This window comes from Tachypleus tridentatus, chromosome 3, assembly GCF_004210375.1.
Source record: "Tachypleus tridentatus isolate NWPU-2018 chromosome 3, ASM421037v1, whole genome shotgun sequence".
In the NCBI taxonomy this organism is placed as follows: Eukaryota; Metazoa; Arthropoda; class Merostomata; order Xiphosura; family Limulidae; genus Tachypleus; species Tachypleus tridentatus.
Window position 1 is genome coordinate 18940098 of NC_134827.1, and position 19923 is coordinate 18960020.

Here is a 19923-nt window from a genome sequence, read left to right on the forward strand (position 1 = left end):
TATCGAAATAATTATTTAAATTAAACACCAAAGTTTCAGTGAACATTAAGAAGAAAAACGGAATGTTATCATGTTCAAAAGTACGTGTGCACTCTGAAAGAGAGTTAATTTCACTTTTGAGTCTTATGTCGGGAATTTCCGCACTATGTTTTCATCTCTTTCGACTATAAAAAGGATAAAGGATATTTGGTAGTACTAAGCATTTATTTTGTTTTATGTTTTAAGACCAAGTAGGTAATAAATGTTAAAATACCTAAATAAATATTTATGAGTTAATATTTATTGACCACTTAATTTTTTTTAAAACACTAACTCTAACGTAAGTAATAGCAAGCTTGTTTGTAGTCTTAATTTGATATATAAATGTAACATAAGGCTTAGCTTAAACAATACTAGGGAAATTTTATTTCGCCTTTTGCTACAACTCAGTGTTATAAAACTTCTGAATTAAACTATTTTGCTGTTATATCACCAAAGTTATCAAAAAAGTAAAGAGTAAAAAATTTCCAACAAATCTACATGAACATTAAACATGCAGTAAAAGTACTATAGTTGGCCTAAGAACAATCGGGTGATTAGTTTTGTTGCTAAGTGCGGATGTTTATTGTTGAGCATTACCAAAAAAAGGAATGTGAACACCATAGTTGGCCTAAGAACAATCGGGTGATTAGTTTTGTTGCTAAGCGCGGATGTTTATTGTTGAGCATTACCAAAGAAGGAACGTGAAAACATTTCCGAAAGTAACAAAGGGAGCAAGTCTTTTATAGTTAGTGATAAAAAAGCATATGATCAAAAGCGATGTTTATTACCCGTTAATATGGAACTCAATTTTCGTTGAAGCCCGATTTAAACTGTGTTAAAAAAATATCGCAGTATATATTAACGGATCATTGGCCTCTGGTGCAATACCTTCAGGAAATGCAAGGGACACTTGATTCCTCCCCGGAAAAATTACAAACATACATTTTCTTTATTCATTCAAGTCTACCTTAAAACAGAATTATTAGAATGTAACAAAAGTAGTTCAAACTAAGAAGACAAAAGCTTTTTTTTTTTTTTAAGTACTAACTTTTAGCTCATATGTTCGCCATCTCTTGACCGATTTGAAATCTAATTACAATTTTGGACTCTAGATGTCAAATACTTTCGATTGATGTATTTAACTACTCTCCAGCATGGCCAGGTGGGTTAAGGCGTTCGACTCGTAATCCGAGGGTCGCGTGTTGGAATCCCGGTCGCACCAAATATGCTCGCCCTTTCAGCCGTGTGGGCGTTATAATGTCACGGTCAATCCCACTATTCGTTGGTAAAAGAGTAGCCCAAGAGTTGGCGTTAGGTGGTGATGACTAGCTGCCTTCCCTCTAGCCTTATACTGCTAAATTAGGGACGGCTAGCACAGATAGCTCTCGTGTAGCTTTGCGCGAAATTCAAAAAACAAACAAACAATTTACTTTAAACCCAAAAATTTACTCAAATTTTTAATTTGAGGGTAGGCTGGTGGAGATCCTGATGAATAATAAAATGGAATCGGGTACACGCGCGCCACACGCTTGGTATAACTGGTGCACAAAAATATAGCTAAGTAAAAGAAAAGGTATCATATTTTAATTCTGCCAAAATGAATTTCAAGTGTCGCGGTTATTGCGGATTCCCTCTTATTAGTTCCAGTTTGTCACTGATTGATTCTCTTTTCATAATGCGCACACGCACAGCTTTACAACATTTTATAAACTGAATAACAAGTTTGCCACGTGATGTATAGTCGCCAATATTTAGGCAAGGGAGTACCTAAGACTTAAGCGCACTTCTGTTATAACAAACAGTAAGTAAATGAAGTTCATTTAAATAGTTTGAAAACGAAAATACGATCCACTTCGAATATATGAGTGGCATAACGACAGCCAATTAATTTTTTTGGAAATCATTACTGCACGTAGTTCTGTTGGAAAATTAAACTGTGATCTGTAACAGAAAGTTGTCAACAGAGCCAATATACTTTGTCCATATCTATTAAAAGCCATTTGCAAAATGTCAAAACAACCTTTAGGCAAAATTACTAGAATGCAACAAACGCAGTTCCAACTAAGATAAAAACTTTCCTTTGTGCAAAATAATTATTGTGCTTTATCTATCAGTGTATGAAACTAATGAAAAATTCTTTACGCCTTTCAAGACGATATAAACCATGTTATTTTCTAGCGTAGTAAAAAATCCTTGGTACTTACGTGATACAAGTTTGCTCTTTCACTACGGGAGAGAATTTTTTTATCTTTATAATTTAACAGATACGTTTGATATATTTAAACGTTTGTGAATGTCGGATGATGTTATATTTTTACTTATTCATGTACTTTCAGCCCTATAATTGGATCAAATTGAACTCTTACGCACGTTCTTAAACGGCATATTTTTTTTCCTAAAGCTGTCGAACTTTAAGTGCTTAGGATAAATAAAATCCAATGCTCTTGAGGGCCAAGACATCTGAGACACCTCATTGTGATTATAGCATATATTCGATAAAGTGTTCAACCTGATGTAAGGAATAATACAGCGCATTTATAAGCTTTCAATGAAGTCTAAAACCATGTTTTGGAACGTTGTTATCTTACGGTTTATTACTGATAATTACCCAATCGTGCATTCTTATATTTACCTAATTTAGGTTGCAGTCTTTACGTGAATTTGTATTACTCTTTCGAATTATCTCAAATTTTGAATAAGAGTAACAGGATTTTTGTATTCATTTTTGTCTTCTCTAACTTCCAAGGAATTTTGTTTTTAGATCGACTTGAATATGTTATTAGACTGATACATTTGATAATATTAGCACGTGAAGAAAGATTCTTAAAATAATAAAAATAACAATTTTAGAATATGCTTATGAAATGTTTATATTTTCGATCAATAGTCCGCCTTATTGTGTGAAACAGCTAGCAACATGAATTAATCAAAAATATTTTCTGTTAACTTAATACCTGTATACTAAAAAAAAACTAAAAAGTCCAGAGTAAAATTGTAACTGTTTGTTTTTAAGTTAAGCACAAAGCAGCACAGTGGGCTACCTGTGCTCTGCCTACCACGGATATCGAAACCCGGTTTCTTGTGGTATAAGTCCGTAGACATACAGCTGTGCCATGGGAGGGGGGGCAAACTGTAACTGAATCTTTGGAAATTTAACATTATCTTTTCCAATTCAACTCTTTTTACGTGGTTGCTTTCTCATATTATCGGAATATTAAACTTTGAAAAAAATGTGTTTTTTCTAACGTTACTGAACCTGTAGCTTTACGTTCTGTTTTATGTCGCTTATGGTTGATGTTGGTAATCAATCTTTAAATAGTATTATGCGGTACGTACAGCCAAATGCATGCTTTATGGCATTACTTTGTTATACAAGTTCCCCAGCCCCCCTGTGACACAGCGGTACGTCTCAAGACTTATAACACCAAAAACTGGGCTCCAATACCTTTGGGTAGGTTTGTGTTTAATCACAAACAAACAAAAACAAATACTCCACAGTGGTGCTGGGAAGTGAAAAACTTTGGCGCATAATGTTTCAAGAAACGTTGGAATCGTTGTCTCCTGGAGCAAGTCGAATTGTGGATCAGACGGTCCAGGATTTGGGACATGATGCTGTCGAACACGCTACACTTTATCAGCTGTGTTGAGACGCGTTGTGAAAGGACAGTCGGCCCCGGTTATTTCGTACAGAGATCCTTGTAAAGCCCTTGTGGATGTTTGATTGGCTGGCTTACTGGTTGGTATTTCAAAATAAGGAAACTGTATCTGATCATTATGTATAGATGACTTTCAACAGTTGAATTATTCTTGTTTATTGCAAAAGTTAAAGAAAAGAATGTTTAAAATTATGACAACTGGATGTGAACGTAAAAAGAAAACAATGTGAAAATAATACCTGAGGACACCAAAAGATCTTGAATATTAGTATGATGTGCATGTCTTTTATAACTGTCGAGTCAGGACCGCTGTTGAAAACAAGATTTTTAGGTTGCTGTTGTCTGTTTTGGCAAAATTTCGCCAGAGGGTACAACAGATACGGGCTTTAGAAGTAAAGCCTAAACTAGTATCTGTAATATAAATTGTTGCATTTTCACTCTACTGTATATAAAAAATAATCGGTTTAATAGTATACACAATTTTAGCCACTTAGCCTTAGAATTTAATCTCATTGAACATCACCCACACTTTTGGCTGTGGATACGCTAAAAATATTGATATTTAATGACGTTATGCGGTTGAATGAGACAAATTAAGTCCTTATATGTAAAAACGGCTGGTATGGAGAGAGAAAGCACTATGTTGAGGAGCGAACAACGTTTCGACCTTCTTCGGTCATAGTCAGGTTCACAAAGAAAAAGAGGTAACTGACCGATAGCTGACCACCTGTTTGAAGGCGGTTGTGTAATTGACTGTAGGAATGTAGAGGGCGTGCTTAGGTGTTGGATTGTATTTATTAATGTAAACCGAATTATATATGCAAAAACGGCTCGTTTGGGTTGAGAAAATATTTTACATAGAAGAGCGAACAACAAAGCACTAAAGTCTGTGCCTAAACAAAGCAAAGGCAACCTTTTGCAGCCGAGTTTAGCATATTTTATTTTCCGGGTACAAATAGCCAAGTGTGTTTTTCGTATGCGTTCATCTTTAACTGATGGCTTCGCTGAATCGTTGGGTGATAAATGATAATGCGCACTTATGTCATGCGAGAATTTGATAATGCGCACGTATGTCATGCGAGAATTTGATAGTATCCGGTTTTGGAAAAGTATTAGTTACTTTTGGAATGAAACACGTCAGGTTAATGAAATAAAAATGACTTTTTATTGTGCGAACGCCCTTTTCAAGCATGGCGCTCACTCCATAAATGTAATAAATGGTTTATGTAAATAGTATTCCGATAGGTATTATGTTCATTGTGTCCCGGCCGGCCTGATGAACTCCGGCTCGTCAGCAATGGATGCAGTGAACATAGTGTGGCTAAGATAGTTATTATTCATTTCTAATTCTTGTAAAATCTGAGGGATTAGGTATATAATGCAGTGTTTGAAATATAATAATCTAATACCAGTGATCTGTGAAAATAACTCTCTCGCTTTGTCAAAATCCTATGAACTGAATTTAACAGTTTGCGTTTATAATAAAAAATAAATTTAAAAAACAGTTTCTAGTGGTGTTTTGGCAATGCTTTCTTGTTGTATTGATTTATACATTGTTTTCAGCGTAAGGTAAGTTTTAATTTCACGTGGTTTAACGAAGAGGAAGTTTAGGAAACGATTTGAAATTTGGATTAAGCGATAGTGTAGATTAGTTTATTGTGTTATCTAGTTCTGCATTGTGAATCATTTTTGATTTTGTATTTTCAACGGAAGAACCAGAACAACCAAAAGTACTATACGTACGGGAAAACTAACGAGATAATAGAGTATCTATTTACATATGAAGTTAACCCTAATTGTTTTTTACATAAAACTTGTATTAACAAAAATAAAACGCTTTCGTTTTCGTTAAGTGAATTGGACTTTGCATGTTTCTTTACTGAACAATTGAACAATATTGTGTTTTGTTTTTTGAATATCGCGCAATGCTACACGAGGGCCATCTGCGCTAGCCGTCCATAATTTAGTAGTGTAAGACAAGAGGGAAAGCAGCTGATCATCACCACCCACCGCCAACTCTTGGACTACTTTTTTACCAACGAATAGTGGGATTGACAGTCACATTATAATGCCCCCACGGCTGAAATGGTAAGCATGTTTGGTGCGACGGGAATTCGAACCCGCGACCCTCAGATTACGAGTCGAATGCCTTAACCCACGTGGCCATGCCGGGCCGAACATCAATAGAAACGTTACAACAGTATCTTTACTTGTTTATAAATAGATCTTGTAATAATTGCCACCTTGCTGTAATCTTGTTGATTAAAATTCGTATTGTTTGTTGTATTTCACATTATCTTCGATGCCGATAAACGAAACGCAACTAGCGTGTAACCGCGTACAAACGTTTACGAACCGGGGATGAAAGCTTGGTTGTTTCTGTTTACACGAGCTGCTATATTTAAAGCGGAGCGACATGCACTTAGAACTTAGCAGAAATGTCAGGGTATATTAGAACAACGTTAATGTGCTCCGATTCGCAACATTTTATAGCACAGCGAATAAATACGTAGATAGATGGAACAGCAAAAATTTTAAGGGTTTGTGTAATGTAGGTTGATGATTCGATTTAACAGTGTGTGTGTGTAGTTTTAAAACGACTAGAATGAAGCTAAAGTGTATTTTTGCATTTCACGTTTCACCACCGGGAATCACGTGGCAGTCGAAGCAGCCTATGAACGAATGACATTACAAAGCGGTTAGGGCATATGTGTTCACCTGTGGCTGTAAATAACAGTGTTCGGGAAAAGGACGTTCGTTATTATGTTCCTGTGTTCGTAAGGAATATTTTTCTTTAAATTTGCATCCTAGCTTTATAGATACTACTTTCCATTCAGTTTGACCCGGAGAACGGAGAGATTGTTTCTGGTTTAGAATAATTAAGTTTTTATTATTATCAGAGATAGAAGTAGTATACGAAACTTAGAAAAACTCCATGATACTTCACGTTACTTGTCAGCATAGTCGGAGATATCCTTGAGTCTAAAACTAATTAGATTTTGAAATATTTTATTATCTTTTGACTTGCTTAACGTGAAATAAACATAATGTCAAACAAAAGGACTGATGTTAAAAACCGAAGTAATTCCCTGGACTCTCAACGACTTGGAAGTCAGCTACTTTGGTTCCGAAAGGTAAAAATTGGTCTTGTATATATAATCGTGAAGGCTATACCAATTCAGGTTTAAGTCATGAAAAATACAATTTTAATCTATGTGATTATTTTATATGCCTATCACCATATCAATGTTATGTTACCAGATTTTTCAGTTTGGTTCGATTTTTATCAGCAAAAGTTGTAGAATCTGTTTTCGAAGATGTGTTCTATTAGTAAGACATGATGGGCCCGGCATGGAAAGGTGGTTAAGGCACTCGACTCCTAATTCTCGAGGGTCGCGGGTTCGAATCTCCATCACACCGAACATGCTCGTCCTTTCAACTGTGGGAGCGTTACAATTGTACGGTAAATCCCACTATTCGTTGGTAAAAGAGTATTCCAAGAGTTGGCGGTGGGTAGTGATGACTAGCCGCCTTCCCTTTAGTCTTACGCTGCTAAATTAGGGACTGCTACCGCAGATAGCCTTCTTGTAGCTTTGCGCGAAATACGTAAACAAACAAGCAAGCGGTAAGACATGTTCGATGTGTCACTCTTCTTTTCAAACTCATTATAAGAAAACGTTTTCGAAGAGTATTCAAAGTATCAAAGATTCGTTTCAAAATACAATTAATTAACAGATTAAATTTTTACCTTACATATTTCTTACTTGTATTCTTAATAGCAAGACTAAATCTGGGGAAGGCCTTGTTCACCACGAAAGAACTGGCGAATCAGACATTCGTTTAGTGACCGGAAGTACTGAGTGGTTACGTACTGTATTTTTCAAACTGATCTAAAATATAGACAAATAGTTGAGTAAGGGCTTGGAGCCTAAGGAATCATAGTTATCACTATGACTTGCGGTTTGTACGGGAATCGGTTGTACAAACAAACTTATACGTTTTTATCATGTTCGAACTTCTTTTGATAGTCTTACTACGTAGTTCCTAAACGTTATATGATGCTTACATTCAGTATATGACGAATGTACATTAATATATGGTTCATGTGGCTCGGTAGTTTTGTTGTCTTTTGAGATTTACAACGCTAAAATTAGATGTTCGATCTCTACGATAGCACAGCATAGGTCATTGTGCAAGATTTGTGCTTAGCAGCATGTAAACAGAGCGTTGATGTATATAGGTGTACCTGAAGCAAATATGAAATAAAAATGACACCGTGATAAAAATTATTCCATATATATTTTGTTATTATATGTAGTACAAACAGCAGGTTTCATCCTTATTAAAATAATGGTTGATTTCACCGAATGGAATTAATGACAAAATCCCTAAACTTGCAAGAATTATTTATCTTCCATTACGAGTTTGGTGTATACATTACGACTTTACGCTCATACAGACAAATATTACGACTTGTTGCAACTCCCAAATTATTATATATTATATAGGCCTATACAATAAAGTGATAAATTGTTCCCCCAGGGCTTGAAAGAGGCGAAAAGAAAATTTCTAGTGAGATACAAATAAATTTTGATAATAAATAAAAGACATAGTCCAAATGGCTACTTGCAATAATCATGTTTGTGCTTGAAATAATAAAATATTTGTATATCCGACGTCATCCAGTAGTTTGAGTGTGGTGCTTCTCTATACTGGGTGCGTGGGGGAATCCATAGTAATGTCATCAGTGCTAGTCAGCCAATCAGCGCTCGCATAGATGGGTATTTCTCGTTTTCTAACTGGCGTAGAAACACCAGTACGATCGTTCACAAGTTGGAAAAAAAGAGGCCTCGTTCACCAGATTGTCTTGTTCCTGTCAAATCTAAAAGGACTAAAACTGTGAATCAAAAATTTATGAAAGAGTATAGTGCATCAAAAGTCAGTGACAGTTATGCGTTTTATACAGTTTGTCACATCGATTTTTCTGTGGCGCATGGCGGGATAAACGATTGTTGCAGACATACAAAATCGGCATCTCACCAACAAAAGGCTGAGGCGAAGACAAAAATGATGCAGATAACAACATTTATGAGTAAGAATTCAGAAACCATAAATGCAGAAGTGATGTTCACGCAATTCGTCATTGCTCATAATTTACCCCAGCTGTAGCCGATCATGCAGGACATCTATTCAGTAAAATGTTCCCAGACTCTGATATAGCGAAAAAAATAGGGCTGTGCCAGAACCAAAACTACAGCCATTGTACAAATGTTGGGTTGTGAAGATGGCAAAATGATTTCAAGCATACTTACTAACAGTGTTTACAGTTTAGCCACAAATGGATCCACAGACATGGATGACTCAAAACTGTATCCAGTGGTTGTACGATATCTTGACCCTTTGCTTGGAAAAATTGTTCTCTTTTGACAATGGTGGAATGGAAAGAAACTTCAACGGGAGAGAATATTTTCAAGCTTTTGGACTACGAACTGATAAAGAGGAAAATTCCATGGGAAATCTGTCTTAGTTTTTCTTCAGACAGTGCCTCAGTTATGTCTGGTATAGGTAAAGGTGTGATGGGACACATCTCAAGACAACAACCCAGCATTTACTTCATGCGCTGTGCCTGTCACCTCATGAATGTTGCTGCCCAGAAAGCTTCCAGAGAACTGCCTTGCACAGTTTCTGATATATTGATAGATATCTACTATTTTCTGGACAAAAGTGCTAGCAGAAAACAACATTTCAAAGAGTTTCAAGGATTGTATGACAAAGAAACAAAAAAAATTCTACAACTTGTTAACACAAGATGACTATCACTTGGGGTGTGCCTCAACAGAATATTGGACATGTGGAAGTCATTGAAGAAGTATTTTCACTGTGAAAAGGAAAAACTAGATTCGAAAGGATCTAAACGTGCAGCTCAGTCAGGCAGCAATACTTTAACAGTCAGGATATCCTCCCAGCCACACAGGGACACAAGACAACTGTCTACAAAAGCAGACAAAGAAACATTTGATATAACTCAATATATGTTTAGCCAGTCTGACCTTGAACTAAAGAAGAGACAATCAATGAAAAAAAGAGAAGAAAACGAAAGCTAGCAAGGAAGTAACCAAGAAAAGTTACGCACAGAGCAAGTTAGATAAGTTAACAGTTTTCTTGGACAACAAAGTGAACTTGTTATTTTGTTGTTGTTTTTTCAGTCTGCAATTCCTCTATTTGAGCAAAGCAATTTGATATTGCAAAGAGAAGAACCTTGCATACACATTATGCATAGAACTCTGATTACACAAGTTAAAAATATACTTGTCAGATACATCAAGCCAGAATATCTTGAAGGCAACATCACTGAACTTGACTACAACAATGAATCCTTACACAAATCTGATGAGGCAGTTTCTATTGGAAATGCTGCTAAGGAATACATTGTTAAATATGAAAAGGACTTGGACCTGATCAGCTTCTACACCAGTGTCAAGAAATACTATATTGTAGCTACAAATTACATGATGAAACATTTCCCTCTAAATGGTGAACTTCTGATTCATGCAGAGGTTGCTGATCCAAAACTGAAAGTCAGCAAAGATTTCTCTTCTCTACGCTTCTTCACAGACAGGTATCCTGTCCTTGTCAATACACATGAGCACGACACTATTGACAAGTTGGAATATTTGAACTATCAAATTGATACTTTCTCAGAAACTGTCCTTCAGTTGAATGTTGACAAGTTTTGGGTTCAGCTGTATACAGTTAAGGATGGAAATGACAACCAGAAGTATGACATTCTTTGTAGGGTTATGCTTGGAATTCTTCCATTCTAATGCTGACAGTAAAAGGATATTTAGTTTATGACTAAAAACAAAAGTAAGTTCAGACCAAACTTGAACACCTCAGTTTTGAGCAGTACTATCACACACAAGATGTGTATGCAGTCAAATGGACAATGTTGTTATAACTCCCAACCATCCAAAGACATTCTCATGAAAGCAAAGGCTGCAACAGCTGCAAAACTATTACAAAACGTGTCATAAACATAATATAAACTAGTCCTTACACAAAGGCTTTTTCTGCTTACTGTTTATGCATGTTCAATGTTGTTTTACCAGTATGTTTGTTACTCTGAACTAAATAAAAGACATAATTTCAAAAGAATTTTTAAAAGAAATTATTTATTAAATACACGAAACACAGTCATAAATGAGCAATCTATAGCAGTAATAAATAATAATAGTTATAATAATAAACAGCTTAGAGACATTGGTCAGGCCTAGTAGCCGCAAATGATAAAGAGTTCTGTCTACAATCATTACTCTCAGTCATTTGAAATAGTTGGGATCTCTGTGGTTGGATGAATAACGTAATAGATCAGTTTTAACACGTGCGCCTCAGTCACGTATATATTTTTGAGACTTCTGTAATTAATACAAGTTATTTGACGTTATTAGAAAGATTTATGTCTAGTCCCCACAGTGGTATGTTTATGTCAAACTGTAAAACTTAATGGCTTCGAATTTGTTTTGTTTTCAAGCACAAAATTGGACGACACGTATATATGTATATTTAAAGTAATTAAGTTCAGTCAACAGGTGTTGTCAAATAGAAAAGGATCTATTGGAGATGACAGAAGGTCTAATAGATGTGGCTGAGAATTAATTTGTAGCGTCATAAGTTGTATTGCTGTCAAAGAAGCCAGATAAACAATACGACTCTGAGGTCGGCTCCTTGACGTAGTTTATTACGAGGATAATGATTTAAAACGGGAAACTCTTCCACGCTCTTGTTAGAGGTTTGTAAGATTCTGTGCAATATTTGTTGCGAATGTCATCCAGTACAGGCCAATAGTTCCTTGTTTGGTTAAACTATGAAACAAAATGGCCGTGAAATGATAAATGTTAATACGTGATTTCAATCATTCTATTTCAATGATTGGGAAATTTAGTTTATGGTGTGAAATAACAGTTCGGCCCACCTTTCAGCCGTGGGGGCGTTATAATGTGACGGTGAATCCCACTATTCGTTGGCAAAATTGTAGTCCAGTAGTTGGCGGTGGGTGGTGATGACTACCTGCCTTCCCTTTAATCTTACACTGCTAAATTAGGACGGCTAGCGCAGATAGCCCTCGTGTAGCTGTGCTTGAAATTAAAAAAAAACAACCTAAAACATAGATTAATATACTCTAATACTGCATAAAAGGATTACAACTGCTGCTTCTATGCCGCTAAATATGTTGCGTGCTTTCAGCTGTGAACGCTTTATAAATATAACAGTCAACCCCGCTATTTGAGAATCCCTTTTGCGATTGTCTATTGATATGTAGCCCTTTCTTACTCTAATGACAAGTGTATTAGATAATTCATGGTTTTCAATCCATTGCCACAAATATATCGCTCCATACTTTTGGGGGCTGTGGGCAGGCTATGAAAGTGACGGTCAAAACCAATATCTAATATGGAAAAGCTCAAAGCTAACGATGGATGTTGCTGACTAGCTGTCTTTCTTCTAGTCTGTTAGTTCAAATTTAGGGACGGCTATGCGGTGACTGACACTTGTATAGCTTTGCACAGATATTCTGAAATAAACAAAATCCGTCAAACTCTCTTACATACCAGTGATGACAAGAAAATCCACTTGTTGAGAAAAAATATACGTGTGAAAACGGCTGGTTTGGCTTTGTTCGTTTCTCTACATAAAAATATTCTCAACCCAAATCAGCCGTTTATACATATACGTATTTTTCTCTTACATACCACAATAACCTAGTTTTCAGAATTTGGAAAATATTTCCAGATACGTATCATTGCGAAGCTCTTTCACAAAAGAACAACAACAAAAAAACACGCAAAACAAAAACAAAAAAAACACGAGAAATGTTTATTTATCGAGAGGTAAACAGAATTCTGCAATCCTTTCTTCAATTGACGTAGACAGAAGTGGCTCAGCAGTTAGTGTAATGTGCTGAGGATCGAGAGGGGTCTGAAGATTTGAAATGTGTTTCCGTTGAACAATCTGCATTTTTATAAAAAGTGACAGTAAACCAAATTACTACTACATGTACTATTGGCTAGTTTACACTCTAGTGAGTAGTTGGAATTATTTGCGTTGGACACACCATCTTTTTACCCCCGTAATTTACTTACTTTAAACAGATGGTAATTCCGGTTTTGTGCTTTTAAGCCTTTTTTTTTTTAATGTATATCTAATACTATTCAAACTTCTGCCACCCTCGAATTAATCAGCTGCTGTTCACTTTTACAGCAGTCTTTGTGAAGCACCTAATTCCTGCCTCTTGGCTGGTGACTAGACTTACATTATCTTTGTAACCTAGTTTGTACAATTATTAATTTTAGCCAATCGTAACAACCGCTCGAGACTGTTTTTAATACTTTTTTTAGGGATAAGAATGCATAAATAATATTTAATGTTATATTTACTTGGATCATTTAATTCAACTCGTCATACTATGGTTTTGTCATTCTCCATCTCTTCATCCGCAAAAAATTACTTCAATATTACTATTTAGTAAATAAATACATATATGGTATATGAACGTGCTTTTTGTTCTTTCTCCTTGTATTAATATTGAACCTTTCCAAATTTATTGTTTTTTGCGGTTCTCATACCACCTTCGTCAAGAATGTTAAATTCCTTTCACTTTAGCTACCTATTGTACAGCGTTATTCACCCCTTTTGTATTCTCGTGGGAAAAATAGTTGGTATATGTGAAGTTAGGTTTTTTCTACTGATGGTAAGGTAATCTCTGTAGATAATGACCTCTTTGTTTTTTATTGCTGAATGATCAGTCACGCGTGTAAGCGCTAATTGCTCTGGAGTAGCTGAAGTGAGAATTATTCAGTCTGGAACACGCTCGTGAGAAATATTATTTGGAACTAGAGTTTTGTTTCTCTTTTAATTTTGCGCAAAGCTACACGAGGATATCTGCGCTAGTCGTTCCTAATTTAGCAGTGTAATGCAAGAGGGAAAGCAGCTAGTCATCACTACCCACCGCCAACTCTTGGGCTACTCTTTTACCAACGAATAGTGGAATTGACTGTTACTTTATAACGCCCCCCACGGCTGGAAGAGCGAGCATGTTTGGTGTGACTGGAATTCAAACCAACGATACTCAGATTACAAGTCCAGTGCTTTAACCGCCTGGCCATGCCAGGCATTTGGAACTAGAAATTATCGAAGTAGTTCTAACTCTCCAGTAAAAGCTATGTGTTCTCTGTGGTCGTTAATATTATTTGTTTTAAATAAATATTGTTTATTACGATAACACGTTTATGTTGACTGTATTTATTTTCCATGACTTTAGTAATTATCTTGTTATAGCTCCCGTTATTAGCGGATCACACCTGTTTTGTTTCAACTCCCGTTATTACGTAACAGACCTGTCTTGCGACAGTTACCGTTATTAACTACATGACTTGACGCTGTCAGTTTTGCACACCAGGATTAATTAATTGTGTAATTTATTATACAAAATGAAAAAAAGTACTTTATTTAGTTATAAAAACCTGTCCACATGCGGCCCTCATAATATTTTTGTGAGGAAGAACAATTTGGTATACTCGACTTCAAAGATATGCATCATGTGGGCTAACCAGCTAGGTTAAAAACTGTAATTAAGACTCGAACAAATCCAGGGTGTGTGGCAATCAGTCAACATCATTCTGAGAGTGGTAACGCCCCCAGAACTAAAAGTACTGTTGTAGGGCTGGAGACGTGACGTTACTGAACACACTTTGAACCTTCTGCTGTGGGGCACATTATAGAAATAACAGTCAATTCTCTTATTATGTCCACGAACAAAGTAACAAAAAACGGACAAATTCTTCGTTTAACATTAAATGTTATGGCAAGCTGCCTTCCCTGTGGTTAGAACCTCAAAATTAGAGACGACTATACTCAAGTCTTAAAGACCCTTGTGCGCATAAGTAGCCGTTGAAGATAAACATTCCAATTTGTGGAGTAAAGCTGTCCAAATTACTATTCTGTATCTAAGAGTGCCTTAGTTTGGTTTGTGCCTCTTCCGGCAGAGGTCTTCATCCTGTTTTATTAGGTTCTTTCGCTACCAAATTCTCCCATGTGGCTTTCGCGCAGACTTCAGAAGAAAACATTGCGACGCCCGTCGTCGTGTATGGGCACAATAACTGTTAAGAGAATCTCGTATTTTCTTGTTATTACTGTTGCCAACATTATGCATAAATTAACATAATTATAAAACTCAAGAAATTGCAGTTTGTAGATTAAAGATTAACAATTTTCTAAGAAGATCCTTACTTTTTTGGTATCGTTGTTGACGAGCCAAGTAGGAAGATGCGAAGATGGTTGCAATAACACAGTACAGAGACTTTCAAACGCGTTTGTTAGCAGACAACCTGAAAAGTCTCTATTGTTGTCATACCAGCGGAACATAGTGGGAACTTTATACCACGTTGCCGCTTCTTTACTTCTTGCATTGATTTATGCTATCATTTCAAGGACAACCGATATAGCAAAATGGACAAAATCCTCCATCTATAAAGAAGTAAATAATCCGCTCAAAACTAGAACAAATAAATTTTAATTACCATCAGATTTTTACTATCCATTGTTCTGCCTCTGCTACTTCTTGCATAAGTAGTTATAATCGCTAGAACATTAGCAACTTAGCTAATTTCCAGTGTTGTGTCCAACAGGGGAGGAATAGATACCTCATTTGGAAACCTTTGTCAACTTCCTCTGACCAGTTCCACAGCTGGATTATAAGATTTATTATTTAAGATTTTTAATTTCTCTAACTGACATAAACGCGTCCAAATTTATTGAATAGTTAGGTTAGTCGTGTTTGTTTGTTTCTTTACTTGAGCCGAAAGACGCATCTCTAATCAAATAAGGCTTAATGGTAGTCTGGTACATCATCAGAACTTCCTAAAACTGTGCAAAAATAGCTTTGGAAACTTTAGCTTATTTCTAGGATAAACAGATACTTCTTGAAGGCAAACAAATCCTATTTTTTTAGTATTTGTTAATACTTGAACTCCATTCTGGTACATCTCTTCTGTAAAAACTGTGAATATTTTGTGATGTTTAAATTTACCTTCATTTATAATGGGTCGAGAAACGCATACTTCCACAAGAAATAAAGTTAAAAGTAAATCACGCTTTTTTTTCTTCCGACAAGTTAAAACCAAGTTAATAACATTTCCTTCTCATATAACATTTAATCTGATATTATATTAGGAAATACGAACTGAAGTAGCTTTTTCTTTCATTTTTTCTGGAATTTTTCCATCAAATTTGTTTGTTTAAGAGAAGAGCCACATTGGGTTGTCAACGTTGTCTATCACGGGGGAATCAAACCTTGGATTTTAGCACTGTAAGTCCATAAATTTACCGCTGTTATACCGTGCATCAAAAAGAAAAAAGATAAAAGTGGCTGCTAAAGGTAAAAGTTGATTCTTTTTAAACGGTTTACTAAATACAGATAAGTTTTTAAACGGTTTACTAAATACAGATAAGTTTTTTTTCTAATTTTAAGCTCAAAGTCCCAGTTTTTTTTTTTTTTTTCTCACTGGCTGTTACTCAGCATAAGGAAATTAATTTTTAAATATTCCTTTTAATCAAGTGATATTCAGTTTTTATATTATTTATTCAGGTTTAACCAGTTTGTTTTATCACAATGAACGAATAAACTATGAATTATTTAAAAAACTTTACGAAATTGCCTGACGCATAAAATGCACGAACCAGATCTCCTGCCAAAAGTCAAATATAAATAAACGAACGAACCTGAGCCTCTGTTAACAGTCCATTGTAAATGAGTTCTTTACTTTTTTCTGTTATGACCTCCATATCAAACGATAAGTAAAATATATAATGTGGTTTTAAAGGCGACACGGTCTGCGCAACAGTTTTAAAGTACGTTAATATCAGGTATTGCACTTTAATGTTGCTACGTATTAATACACTATGTAACAAAATTTTTACTTTTTCTTGTTCCTGGGCAGAAAGTGTTATTTCCCAATTGCTTATGTCTAAAGTAAACGGAGATCTATTTCTCTCTTCAAACTTTACTTTTGTGACCTGGGAGCGTATAACGAAATCGTGGTGGGAGACTATATTTGGGGGCTAATACGTGAAAGTGATTACAGTCACAAATCTCGAGAAACTACTCCCTTCTAAACATTTTTGTTCATTTTTGTATAACTTTAGTACAAATACATGTAAATCTTGATTCACATGTTGTTTTATTCAAACATCATGTAAATGAAAATGTGCAAATTTGCCAGTTTTTACATGTAAAATAGGTTAATTTCTAAATTTTATTATCCAGGTCACAAAAGCAAAGTTTGAAGGGAATAATGACCCTTTTCTGTACTTTTACAACATAAGCAATTAAGATATAACACATACTATCCAGGAACAAAATTTGTATAACATAGTGTAATTCATCTCGGACAAGTCTCCGATTTATCATGTTAGGTATGCTACGTATTAATATTTCAAACAGGTGCAAATATTAATTTAAAAACTAATTAACTGTTAATATGTATCCAATTTATGATCTTTGCCAACATGATTAATACATACAATTTTTTTCTTAACACAAATATGTTTTAATATGCAAACAAAAACAATAAATTTATAGTAACGGCAATTACAAATAGTTATTTAAAATATTGGTTTATATACAAGACTTCTATATCGTCCAGATCTGAATAGTTTACCAATGATCCAAGTCCACGACGAGCATATTAATTCTGAGTTGATATTATTACAACTCGCTTAAGCTAGCCATTGGTTAGCTTAATGCCACTTATAAGCTGAGTTTTACCGACAAAGATATTTAATGTCCTCGTAAACATGATAACGTCTGAAGTTAAATGGTTTGTAATGTTCGAAATCGATAAAGTTTCCTAGTCAGATTCTGTAGTTTTCCAATTAATAGGCGTTAATAACAATTATAATTTCCGAAGCCTATAGCACGCTCACTATAGTTGACTAATAATTGGCTCTTGGCGCATTGATTTATATAGCTTGAGGCGAATTTTTAGAGCGTTCAACAGTGTTCGAATAAGCCAGCGTTTTCCTAAAACAAATATTGTTTATTCGTACTCTCAAGAACCTTCTACAAATTTCGAGAACAATACACATCCAACAATATGTCGCATGCTTGAAAAAAGCTACTGAAAGAAACATAGACACTAAAATAAATGTACAACAGTAAATCTGTTACAATATCTGTAAAGCATTATGCAAGTAAAAGATCCCGTAAGAAAAAAAAATTAATACAGAGTGAAGCCTATTTTGATACGCATTTTGTTCGTTAGCCTTTTTTGTATTAAAGGTATATTTATTTATCAGTACACAGCACTGCTCGAAAGCTGTCGTGAAAACAGCTTTTCAAAGAAACGCGTTCTGGGTGCAGTGGTTACATTATAGAAATCGGCTATCTGTAAACGATATGATCCATTAATTACAGTTTTATATATTAAAATGATGTTCAGCTCAAAAATAATCCTACTTGCAGAACCGTGTTATTACAACTTTTAAAAGACAATAAGAATAGTATAGGCGGCGTAACCGAGGAGGGGGAGGTACTAGGGGTACATTATCCTCCCTTGGAACAAAGACTAGTGTATATTTATCAGGAACATGACTTTTCAACTTTGACATTCAATGATGACGGTTAACCTAGTAAATAAAACTTCTCCTAATCGTTGGTGCTTCCTAAGTTATATTTTATTCTGTCCTCTGTGAATAATTTTTTAAATTGAAGCGATTATGGGAAAAATATTACAAGAATACAACAAAAGATCATGTAGTACCAGAGGGTGTGTAAACCGCCGGGTTTGTAGTATATTTTGATGTTTATCGTTTCTTATAACCTTAAAATGTATTTTCAAATTTAGGAGCCAAATAACTTCACAATTAAGTGTTTGTGTGTATCTTAAATGTATAATACCAATGACTCGGCTGTAAGTACAACTGTGACGTTACCTCCAGAACAGTAAAATATACATAAGTATGAAGTGATTTTCAATGGATGTGAAGCTGCTCTAGGAGAAATAACCAAGCTCAAGGTTTGAGACGAGTCCTGTTTACAGGTTAATCCAAACTGTTTGACAACAGTCCACAATAGTTTGTTGAATGGTCAACCGGAAAACTGTCAACGTGCAGTGTATATAGTGAAGTGTGTTGAAGGATAATTCCACTATGGAGTGTACCTCAGCCAAGTAGTTGCGTTGAAGATCTAGTTAAAACTTGTAGAATTCTGGCTGCTGGCGAACGGATTCTTATCAATCACACCCTGTTCTTAAGAACGAGACCTGTTTGGCAGGGATTTATTTGTCTTCGAGTAAGACTGTGTTTCCAAGTATGTCAGCAAACCTAAACGAAGAAGAAAGCCTATGGAACATTATCAACCTTGGCTTGGCTGGCATAGTGTGCTATTGAATATCATTAAGGCTTATAGAGTGGCTGATACGGTGAAACAGGAACCCACAAGCTTTGCTGTACTGGAGGATATAGAATATTTGGAGCAATATTTGACAGTCATAAATTGATAAACTTACGGTCGATCAAAAACAAATAGTAGAAACTCTGTTTAGAGCCAACAGCAATTACTAGAGCACTGATACAACCTATTTATCTTTCTTTTTTGTTTTTAATAATGTAATTTACTTACGAAAGATTGGCCATTTCCTTGCATTTACTTATTATTTATGGCTCCTACACTGTACGTGTATTTAACTGTAGTTCAAGGGAAAACTTTCAATAACAACAGAAAGCGTGGTTAGTCTACGCCTATTGTTATTGACAAATATATTTTTAAAACTTTAACCTGTTGACTGCCAAGTATTTCAGCTGCTACAATACAACTCCAATGCTTCTTCACTTTGTACCTTTTTCGTGACGCCATTTTGGATCGAAAGTGAAAGAATACGTAAGTAGGTCAAATGCATGTATGGTGCTGACATCTAGCGTTGAAGTTGGGTATTATTGAGAACGAATTAACTCGTCCGTGGCACTGTGTTACCGATCGGCTTGGACGAATTATCTCGTCTACGGCACTGAACAGGTTAAGCTTTGACTAATTATTATGGCGTTTTGGCTTATTCAGTAAAACGAAATAACCATTCGTTGTGGAAGAACTGTTAGTTCCACCTTTTCACTCGTTTGTACCACGTGTAACCCGAGTTCAAATTTTGCAAACATAAATACGTTTATAAAAATAAAAGGTGAGTTGCCCATTTGC

General features: G+C 35.4%; 1 protein-coding gene across 11 annotated transcripts in view; it reads left to right on the forward strand.

Annotated features, from left to right (window-relative positions):
- Nucleotides 1–19923, forward strand: part of LOC143246477 (5'-AMP-activated protein kinase subunit gamma-1-like) — a 190939-nt gene that overhangs the window by 129124 nt on the left and 41892 nt on the right. Inside the window, exon 1 of one of the 11 annotated variants that reach the window (XM_076493280.1) lies at nt 6144–6811. The exons of the other annotated variants lie outside the window; for them this stretch is intronic. Coding sequence (XP_076349395.1) covers nt 6725–6811 — 87 coding nt within the window. The 5' untranslated portion in view covers nt 6144–6724. Of the gene's footprint in view, nt 1–6143; nt 6812–19923 lie in introns of those variants that run through there. 11 annotated transcript variants of the gene reach the window in all.